General features: G+C 47.9%; 1 protein-coding gene across 1 annotated transcript; it reads left to right on the top strand.

Moving 5' to 3' along the window:
• The first annotated feature begins 4,524 nt into the window (after window positions 1-4,524).
• On the top strand, window positions 4,525-10,251 carry MYOG (myogenin). Its single transcript, XM_055581676.1, has 3 exons — window positions 4,525-5,108; window positions 5,900-5,981; window positions 6,577-10,251. The coding sequence occupies exons 1-3, from the start codon at window positions 4,563-4,565 to the stop codon at window positions 6,696-6,698; spliced, it is 750 nt and encodes a 249-aa protein (XP_055437651.1). The 5' UTR covers window positions 4,525-4,562; the 3' UTR covers window positions 6,699-10,251.
• Window positions 10,252-10,926: the final 675 nt, after the last annotated feature.

The following is a 10,926-nucleotide window of genomic DNA, read 5'->3' as shown; positions in this document are numbered from 1 at the left end:
TTCTCAGTCCTGGAAGGGTCTGTGCCTCACAGCTGGGATTTAACATAGTCCACAAGCCACTTACTTGGACAGACAGACACAAATACATCCACAGACAGGGATTCATTGAAACCCAGACACAAGGTCACCCTCATCTCCCAGTCCTGTCCTCACATTTGGTCAGAAGCAAGTGATACACAGACATAAGCCTAAACTCACACCCAGACTGAGGGCAGGAACTGACTTTATTTGCCACTCTTGCCAATGTCCAGTCTTGCCCAGGGAATGATAGAGAGTAGGCTCTCAGGAAACTGAGTTGAGCAGAGAAAGGAATAAATGAATAAATTCCTTCTCTGGATTATATTACGCACTGTTTCTAGCCTACTCTATTATCACTGACTTTGTATAATCATCTTCCCATGGGTGAAGTGAAGATGGCAGAAAGACTACATCTTATTCACATTAGTGACTCTGACATCCAGCACAAGGTACACATTATGTAATCTTTGAATGAAAAAGTGAATGAATAACTGTATACACACATGGCATGGGGTCATGTTTTCCCTCTCTCATTCCTGTTGTTCTGATCCCCTGGAGACAACGAATACAACCAGAGAAATAGCCTGAGAGAGAGGCCAGGAGTGGAGGAGAGGATACAACAAGGAATGGAATGAACGTTTTAGGGGTGTTTCCATGTGCCAGGTGCCCTTTCATTAATACAGCAACGATTCCCCTAGCATGCACATGTACCATTTCTTTACCAGCTGAAACTTGCATCCTCTCCCAGTCGAGCCCACCCTCTTATCTCTGAGTGGCTTCTGCAGGTCTTCAGCACTTGGCACTGCATCATTTTCATGGTCTTCTATGTGGTCGCCTTGCCTCAAGTCCTTCCCTGCTGCCAGGTGGGCCTCCTCTCATCTTTGCAGGCTTGTCCAGTCATCCACTTACCTGAACCCTGAGCTCCATATAAGCTCATCTACCCAATGATCTACCTGCCTTCTTCTCCTCATCCAAATCCTACCATTTCTCCAAGATCCAACCCAGGGATCTCCTCCCCTTCCACAGAGACTCCAGCCTTTGGTGGTTTTGATTTTCTATAAACTGAAACATTCATTTGATGAACCCACTCATTTGCAATAGGTCATAACCCCATGTTTACTGCTGAATTAAAACATCTCTCTCTCTTGCACTGTAATTTAACATTTGCACAGTATCCATACTCACCAACTAGATAGTTCAGTTCAATTGCTCAGTTGTGTCCAACCCTTTGCAACCCCATGGACTGCAGCATGCCAGACCTCCCTGTCCATCACCAACTCCCAGAGTTTACCCAAACTCATGTCCATTGATTCAGTGATACCATCCAACCATCTCATCCTCTGTTGTCCTCTTCTCCTGCCCTCAATCTTTCCCAGGATCATCTTTTCCATTGAGTCAGCTCTTCGAATCGGGTGGCCAAAGTATTGGAGTTTCAGCTTCAACATTAGTCCTTCCAATGAAAACTCAAGACTGATCTCCTTTAGGATGGACTGGCTGGATCTCCTTGCAGTCCATGGGACTCTCAAGAGTCTTCTCCAGCACCACAGTTCAAAGACATCAATTCTTTGGCGCTCAGCTTTCTTTATAGTCCAACTCTCACATCCATACATGACCACTGGAAAAACCACAGCCTTGACTAGATGGACTTTTGTTGGCAATGTAATGTCTCTGCTTTTTAATATGCTGTCTAGGTTGGTCATAGCTTTTCTTCCAAGGAGCAAGCATCTTTTAATTTCATGGCTGCAGTCACCATCTGCAGTGATTTTGCAGCCCCCCAAAATAAAGTCTGCCACTGTTTCCACTGTTTCCCCATTTATTTGCCATGAAGTGATGGGACCAGGTGCCATGATCTTAGTTTTCTGAATGTTGAGCTTTAAGCCAACTTTTTCACTCTCTGCTTTAACTTTTGTTAAGAGGCTCTTTAGTCCTTCTTCACTTTCTGCCATAAGGGTGGTGTCAACAGCAGATCTGAAGTTATTGATATTTCTCCCAGCAATCTTGATTCCAGCTTATGCTTCATCCAGCCCTGCATTTTCATGAGGTACTCTTCATATAAGTTATATAAGCAGGGTGATGATATACAGCCTTGATGTACTCCTTTTCCCAGTTGGAACCAGTCTATTAAGATCCTAGAAATAATCACAGAACAAGCTCAATTCTCCTGCTTCCATTTTTAGAGGATGAGGTCACATTGTTTAAGAGTGTGGCAGACCGGATCCCAAAAGGACAAAACAGTGCAATTTCTGGGTTTCTATAGTAACTTCAACATCACTCTTTTTCTCAGCACTCAGAATTTGAGTGTAAACTGAGGCAAGGGTTTTCTTTTTTCTTTTCTTGGTGGGGTGTTAGAAATATTAATAGATTCTTCTTCAGCCTATCTGAAAGTGAAAGTCGCTCAGTCGTGTCTGACTCTATGTGACCCCGTGGACTATAGAGTCTATGGAATTCTTCAGGCCAGAATACTGGAGTGGGTAGCCATTCCCTTTTTCAGGGGATCTTCCCAATGCAGGGATCGAACTCAGGTCTCCCACACTGGAGATGGATTCTTTACCAACTGAGCCATGAGGGAAGCCCAAGAATACTGAAGAGGGTAGATTCTCCCTTTTCCAGCGGATCTTCTAGACCTAGCAATCAAACCAGGGCCTCCTGCATTGCAGGCAGATTCTTTACCAACTGAGCTATCAGGAACCCCTCAGCTATCAGCCTATCTGGTCAGGATCAAAGCAAAGTTTACAACCCATAGCTCCTATACTGCCACTTTTTATCACACTAGTAAAACCAAAACCCAGATTAAGGCCTTGTTGCTTCCCCTCAACATGCTTGGGTTAAAAAAAAATGTCTAGCTATGTACCCTCCTCATCTCTGTTCCTTATCTCAAAGGACACATTTTTGGGATAGCAACATTTTTCTGCTCCTCACCATAGACAAAGAGAGGGTGGAATGCTGCATTTTTCAAGCTCTATTCAGATCTCACCTCCCCTGTAAAGTCTTCCCCAAGACTCCAGCACAGTTCCTCTTCCTCTTATTATCCTTGCCACCAGCTGGAACTTGTAATATCAGTCTCATCTGTCATTTGAGAAGAAATGAGGCTAAGTCCAGAGTGTTTTAGGGGACAAAAAAACTGGGATCAAAGGATAGAAGATTCAGGGTGCAGGCTGCAGTTTAAAACCCAGAAGGGCTTCCTGCTCACCAGTGGAATGGGCTGCCTTAAGAAGTCAGCAGATGTTGGACAATGGCTACCTGGGAAGGGGATTCAGGCATCAGGGGTTGAGCAGAACTAGGTGGCCAGCAGGGTCTACTAGATGGAAAGGTCCTCAAGGGTAGAGACACTGCCTTGGGCATCCCTGTGATTCTTCAGTCCTAAGACTGAGACTTGTTCGCTGCTGATCTCTGAGGCCTGCCTACTGTATTGGGATCATTGTTCCCTCAGACCCCAAAGCCTCAGCTGAGAGGTGATCACATACTGAGAAGCCCAAAGATTAAGCAGTCCCTCCTCCACCTGACATTTGAGATCTGTGTGGTATATATAAAGCTGATGGCTCAGATGGGAAGACCAGAGCAACCCAGCCAAGTGGTCAAGGAGAGGGTATATTTAAACTGCATTTGAAGGTCTCTGCTTTCTCTCCTTCCCTCCTCACCCACATTAAGGAGCCAGGAAAATCCTGGTGTCTAAATTGGGTAGGAAACAAGTTGAAAAGATGACATGGGAAGACAGATAAATGATTCAGAGTCAGAAAGGGAGGAGACAGAGGACTGATCTTGACCTTGCCACTGTGGGAAAGATGGTGATGTGTAGACTGTAAATTCCAATCTCTGCTCTGACGCTGGTCAGCTGTATTAAAGAGAAAACTTCCACTGACTCCTACCAAAAAGGAGAAAACAAGACCGAAAAATTCCCTTTGCCTCAGTTTATCCACAATCACATGAGACCTAAGAAATACATGATGCCAAAACTGCTTTGAAAACCTAAAAGTTGAATCCATCTGCCAATCCTTCTTACCCTGGAGTATCCATACATGTCCACAAACTGAAGTGCTCTCACCCTCTGGAAAGGGAATCTTTTGAAGAGTTTGATCTCACCAATACAGTCTGGGTAAGGCGCTATGAGGAAGCAGGGAGATGAATAGACTGACTTCCCACGGGCCCTTCCAGCCTAAACCTGCTCCTTCCTTGTCCTTCCCCCACCCCACCCCTCTTCTTTGAGGCTAGCAGCAGGCAGGCCGCCCAGCTAGGAGTAATTGAAAGGAGCAGATGAGGGGAGAATGTGTGTCCTCCCCCAGCTTCCCGGCCCCCACGGGGGCTGTCGAGAAATGAAAACTAGTCAGATTACACCCTGTGGCCTCCCTCCCAGTGCACGGGAGCCAGCTAGGGGTAGGCTGGCTGGGGCAGGGGCCGGGGTGGTGTGTGCAGGGGGAGAGGGAAGGGGAATCACGTCTAATCCACTGTAAACGTCTTGATGTGCAGCAACAGCTTAGAGGGGGGCTCAGGTTTCTGTGGCGTTGGCTATATTTATCTCTGGTTCCATGCCAGCGGGGAGGGTTTAAATGGCACCCAGCAGTTGGCGTGAGGGGCCGCAGGAGCTTGGGGGCTGGTGGCAGGAACAAGTCTCTTCTGACCCCATGGAGCTGTATGAGACCTCTCCCTACTTCTATCAGGAACCTCACTTCTATGACGGGGAGAACTACCTGCCTGTCCACCTCCAGGGCTTCGAGCCGCCAGGCTATGAGCGGGCTGAGCTCAGCCTGAGCCCTGAGGCTCGCGTGCCCCTTGAAGACAAGGGGCTGGGGCCCGCGGAGCACTGCCCGGGCCAGTGCCTGCCGTGGGCGTGTAAGGTGTGTAAGAGGAAGTCGGTGTCTGTGGACCGGCGGCGCGCCGCCACGCTGAGAGAGAAGCGCAGGCTCAAGAAGGTGAATGAAGCCTTCGAGGCTCTCAAGAGGAGCACCCTGCTCAACCCCAACCAGCGGCTGCCCAAAGTGGAGATCCTGCGCAGCGCCATCCAGTACATAGAGCGCCTGCAGGCCCTGCTCAGCTCCCTCAACCAGGAGGAGCGCGACCTGCGCTACCGAGGCGGGGGCGGACCCCAGCCGGCGGTAAGTGGCCACCTCACCCGCCTGCCCGGGCAGGGGGCACAGGGGGCATCTGGACAGCCTCAGGGGACCCCATTGTGGGCTCAGTCAGATGGCTGGAGCAGGAGCCAGGCAGGGTCTTAGGAGGCTGCCGGATGCCTTTCCTTTGTTACAGCTGGACCACCCAGCTGACCTCCTGTGTCCCCGTGTCCTTTCCAGACAAGACAAAGGCAACCGGGAGGAGAGGCATGTGGAGGGGGTGGCACAGGCCTTTAGGAGGGGTCCAGAAGCAAGTCCAGAGTCAGCTGGATGGGGAGGAAGGTTAACCCCAGCGTCTGGTGTTAGGGCCTCAAAGGCAAGGTCAAGCGTACCTCAGAAGACTGCTTCGCCCCTTAGCCAACCCCATCCTGGGTATGGCCAGCAGAGAGGAAACCCACTCAGCCTCCCTCACGGAACCCCAACAGGCCTGCACAGAAGTCGGTCTAGTTGAGCCAGACACTCTGTCTCCTTCACCCCTATCCCAGAGTCAGGAAACCACAGAGCCCTCCTTAATCTGGGTGCCCTATAGGGGCAGAATCACCCCCCACCCCAGGATGGGTGCTGGGAAAGGCCTTGAAGCAGGGGTTCTGTGGCCAAATTAAAAGAGGTAATTCTGAAGATTCTGAAATAGGGGGTGGGCTAGGCTGGAGGGCTGCAGCTTGTGACCCTCCCTCCAACCCCACCACAGGCACTTCTTCTGTCCACTGGGACTGGACAAAAGAGACACTACCAAGAATGGTGGTGCCCTAACCCTGGGCCTCCATTCTGTCTTGCAGGTGCCCAGTGAATGCAGCTCCCATAGCGCCTCCTGCAGTCCACAGTGGGGCAGCGCACTGGAGTTTGGCCCCAACCCAGGGGGTAAGTGAGACCAGGACCCTGCTTACTTTGACTCAAATCACAGTTTGTCTCTAGGCCCAGTTCTTCCCTCTTCCCTTATTCCCTGCTCCAGTACTTTTCCCTCAGCCTCTCTAGGAGGTTTTTGAAACTAGGGCCCCAAATAGTGGGCTAGAAGGCCCTGTGCCTCTCTGAAGCTTTGACCTGCTAAGGAGCTGTCTAGGCCTCCTGCTACAGCCCAGCTGGTGCCTGGTGGCTGACCTTCTCCACAGAGAGGACAGTGTCCCTGCTCTGGGAATTGCTGAGTCAATGCTGCAAAACTGGGCCAGCAAAGGGCAGTTCCAGTCTCCCAGGATACACTATTCTGGCTCCACCTCAGAATAGCTGCTTCCAAATTCTAACTACATCGGGGATTTCAGAGGACACACTGGTGTTCAAACACACATACACACATGTGTGCACCTAGCATTAGGAAAGGCATGGGCTGTGGAATAGAACCCCAAGCTTTTCTCACCCATCTGTCCTGGAAAACTGTGCTATTCCAAAGAGTTCAGCCACTGACTCTGGTCATACAATCCTTTCATCAACCAGGTAACATCTTCTTACCTTCTCCTTATAGATCATCTGCTCCCAGCGGACCCTACAGACGCCCACAATCTGCACTCCCTCACCTCCATCGTGGACAGCATCACAGTGGAGGATGTCGCTGCGGCCTTCCCAGATGAAACCATACCAAACTGAGATTGTCTGCCGGGATGGGCATCCATGAGAGCCCCCCAAGCTGGCCACAGATGCCACCACTTCTGCAGCAGGGCTCTTCTAAGCCAGGCTTTCCTGATGCCAGGAAACCAGCTCTGGGGCTGACAAATGCCAGACTACCCCCTCCTCATCCACTTAAGGTTAACCTGCCACCCAGAGAGGGAAAGAATGCTCTCACTTAGCTGACTCCTTAGAGCAAGAGGGCAGTTCTGTTTCCAGGGAGATAAAGCAAGGGACCAGAGTGCCCCCTTGTGTAAGCCCTCTGGTCAGGGGGCAACTCAGGAGCTGCCCTTTGATCGTTATGCAGCCTCCAAATCCACTCCCTGAAAAGATAGCTTGAGATACGAAGACAGTGTCTTGACCTGGACAAACCATGCACATCTCCTGTTCATCTCTTCCTATGCCAGTGGCTGGGCTGGGCCTGCCCTGAATTGAGATGAGGGAGAGGAATAATCCAGTTCCCAAGTCACTGGGGGGGCCAAGCTTTTACAGTGAATCCTGGGAACCTTCCAGTAGTTTTATGTTTTGTTTTGTTTTGTGTGTTGTTTGTAAAGCTGCCATCTGACCAAGGTCTCTGTGCTGAAGTTGCCAGGGATAGGTGCGGGGCGGGGGGCAGGGGCTCCTGGGGTGATTAATTTTGTTAACTAAGCGTTGTGTGGTTTTGCCATTGTTTTGTATATTTTTTTTTTGCTAACTTATTTGGATTTCTTTTTTTAAAAAATAAATAAAGACTGGGTGCTAGAAGAGTGTCTGTGATATAGAGGGAGGAGATGACTGATGCTATAGCCTCTTCCACCTCGGTGGTCCAGACACGTTGCAGGGCCAGGGCTTATGAAGCAGATGGGGCTCCCAAAGCATCCGAGGCACCACACTGCTGGTGGTCACGAGGTGCCTGAACCCCTATTTCACCATTACAAAGGAAGCCATGTCTGGTTCATTGGCTGGGCAAAGACAAGATTTTACGGAAATCCTTGGGGGACATGCAGGAAATTTAATTCGGCATTCTGTTGCACTCTAGTTCATAGGTGCTATTCACAGTCTCCTGCACTCCATCCCAATAGGTTCATTCCCTTTCAATTAACTGAGAATGCTCATTTTCCTAGCACTCAGAACACAGCCAGCAGACAGGGGTATAGAGCTGGAATCTGTGGGTTTCCCCTCTCTAATTCCTGCCTCTCCTCTGGTGCAACATTAGGAGTCCTGTGAGGAAGTGGGAGGTGATCAAATCAGGGTGATTGGGGTCAGACACTATCCCTTTATTCCAAGCCAAATAGCATGCCCCGTCACCACACTCTTCTGATACTCCAGGCTGCAGGAGATTCTGGTCCCTGTCTACAGCTCAGAGGATGAAGCCAATTTCGTTGGGGGTGGGGGGCAAGGGGTTTATAAAGAACAATCAAAGGAAATGAAGCTAGGACTCTCTTCATATGGGATGCCATTTTCCAAAGACTAGCTTCCTGAAGGGAAGAAGGTGGGTGGAGAATTGAGATGAAGGATTTGGATAGAGATCACATAACGTTAACTGATAAAGCATCAGGAACTAGAATTTAGCTAGAATTTAGTCCATTCAGACTAGAAACTTTATTAATTCAGACTGCTTCAGGCTGTGTCTGATTTATTGCAAATTATAAGTTTCAGAATCATTACAGAAGTCAGGGGATTCAGAGTGCAGTACATTCCAGCCTCAGTTCTTCCGGGCCCTTCACAACAGACTTGACCCAGTTTTATCAGCCAGGCCCAGGCCCCGATGCCCCTTCTGCACTAGCTCCGGGCCCAGCTGCACCATCTCTACCACACCTATCTTCCTGACTTGTTCCTGGAGAAGGAAGACAACACACTGCTCCTGGAGGTTTCTCCAGAAACTCTGCATAAGCAACAGTAGAAGCAAGCCTCAGAGCAGGCTCACAGAATCCAGGTGAGAGCACAGAAGTGGGGGGGTGGGTTCCCCCAGAGCTCGCTCATCCCAAACCACCAGGCAGGGCTGGGTCTACTGGGAAGCATAAACTGGCCTAATCTTTCCCCATTTGTGAGATTTTCTTTTTGGGTTTATGTCACTGTGTTTATGCTGTGGACAGGGGTGTTGTTCCGTTTGCTGTTCCATTTACTGGAATGTTTGCCATTCCAGTAAACAAAAAATGTTGCCTGCCATCAAGTCATCAGACACTGTAGTGGCAAGGTGCACCCATTTCCTGGATGGAGAAAATAACAGAAAGCATTATGTGCTTCAGATACTGGCCCTAGACTGTTAAGATGCTTATGTAAAGAGTAATGTCAATAAGCCCCAACTCTTGCATATTCCCATATATAGAAAGGCACTAAAATCATTAATTTGATATGCCTGTTTTTTGTGATTATCAGTAATCTTTGACATTTGACTACATTTTTATTTTTAGCAAAAACTCCTATATGTCCTGGCAGAACAGTTCCTCAGATCTATTTGAGAGGCTCTCCCCTGGGCTGTAGTCCTCAGTAAGTTCCCCCAAGTAAAACATACCTTTCAATTGTTAGGTTGTGCATTTTTCTTCAGTTGGACAGTCTTACCTCCTTGGAAAGACTGGAGAGGAATACTTAGGTCACTGCCACAACTCTTAGCTCTCCGTGGCTCACTGCCCTTGGAGATGAGGAGGGTAACACATGTGGGTATTGAATCAATATTCATTCTCTTATTATCCACCGCAAATATCAAACTACCCATTCAAGGGGTATCTTCTCCCATCAGATACATTTCCTCTGGCCCTCGCACCTTCCAAGCTCCTAGGGCGATACAATCCCACCGCCTTCAGTTGCCCAGTAAGTGGTCATGGTCTGACCAAGAGAAAGGCACTCATCGCTACTAAGGAACTGATAGGTTCTTGGGTTGCTGGATAAGTTTATTTTTTCTCAATTATCATTTCAATTGGAATTTGAGGTTGATATTCATAATCTTACAAATGATCAGTTCTCAGCAATGGCTATTAGGGTTGATTGTCAAGTATTGTCATTGTATACTTATTTCTTTCTCAGTCTTTTAAGTCCTTAAGCCTCCCACCTGGAAGAAACAATTTGCTGGAATTTCACATATGTGAGCATTACTTTACTTTGAGCATTCTTTGGCATTGCCTTTCTTTGTGATTGGAATGAAAACTGACCTTTTCCAGTCCTGTGGCCACTGCTGAGTTTTCCAAATTTGCTGGCATATTGAGTGCAGCCCTTTCACAGCATCATCTTCCAGGATTTGAAATAGCTCAACTGGAATTCCATCACCTCCACTAGCTTTGTTCATAGTGATGCTTTCTAAGGCCCACTTGACTTCACATTCCAGGATGTCTGGCTCTAGGTGAGTGATCATACCATCGTGATTATCTGGGTCATGAAGATCTTTTTTGTACAGTTCTTCTGTGTATTCTTGCCATCTCTTCTTAATATCTTCTGCTTCTGTTAGGTCCATACCATTTCTGTCCTTTATCGAGCCCATCTTTGCATGAAATGTTCCCTTGGTATCTCTAATTTTCTTGAAGAGATCTCTAGTCTTTCTCATTCTGTTGTTTTCCTCTATTTCTTTGCACTGATTGCTGAGGAAGGCTTTCTTATCTCTCCTTGCTATTCTTTGGAACTCTGCATTCAGATGTTTATATCTTTTCTTTTCTCCTTTGCTTTTCGCTTCTCTCCTTTTCACAGCTATTTGTAAAGCCTCCCCAGACAGCCATTTTGCTTTTTTGCATTTCTTTTCCATGGGGATGGTCTTGATCCCTGTCTCCTGTACAATGTCACAAACCTCTGTCCATAGTTCATCAGACACTCTATCTATCAGATCTAGTCCCTTAAATCTATTTCTCACTTCCACTGTAAAATCACTGCAGATGGTGATTGTAGCCATGAAATTAAAAGATGCTTACTCCTTGGAAGGAAAGTTATGACCAACCTAGATGGTATATTAAAAAGCAGAGACATTACTTTGCCAACAAAGGTCTGTCTAGTCAAGGCTATGGTGTTTCTAGTGGTCATGTATGGATGTGAAAGTTGGACTGTGAAGAAAGCTGAGCACCGAAGAATTGATGCTTTTGAACTGTGGTGTGGGAGAAGATTCTTGAGAGTCCCTTGGACTGCAAGGAGATCAGTCCTGGGTGTTCTTTGGAAGGACTGATGTTAAAGCTGAAACTCCAGTACTTTGGCCACCTCATGCGAAGAGTTGACTCATTGGAAAAGACTCTGATGCTGGAAGGGATTGGGG

This window comes from Bubalus kerabau, chromosome 5 (assembly GCF_029407905.1).
Source record: "Bubalus kerabau isolate K-KA32 ecotype Philippines breed swamp buffalo chromosome 5, PCC_UOA_SB_1v2, whole genome shotgun sequence".
Lineage (NCBI taxonomy): Eukaryota > Metazoa > Chordata > Mammalia > Artiodactyla > Bovidae > Bubalus > Bubalus kerabau.
The sequence above is the reverse complement of the archived record's forward strand: the minus strand, read 5'-3'. Positions and strand labels throughout refer to the sequence as shown.

Excerpts from the sequence above, each read along its gene's own strand:
- MYOG (XM_055581676.1), top strand. The coding sequence starts at position 4,563 with ATGGCACCCAGCAGTTGGCGTGAGGGGCCGCAGGAGCTTGGGGGCTGG. Across the intron at positions 5,109-5,899 it reads GGGGCGGACCCCAGCCGGCG|GTGCCCAGTGAATGCAGCTC; the intron begins GTAAGTGGCCAC and ends TCTGTCTTGCAG. Across the intron at positions 5,982-6,576 it reads GTTTGGCCCCAACCCAGGGG|ATCATCTGCTCCCAGCGGAC; the intron begins GTAAGTGAGACC and ends TTCTCCTTATAG.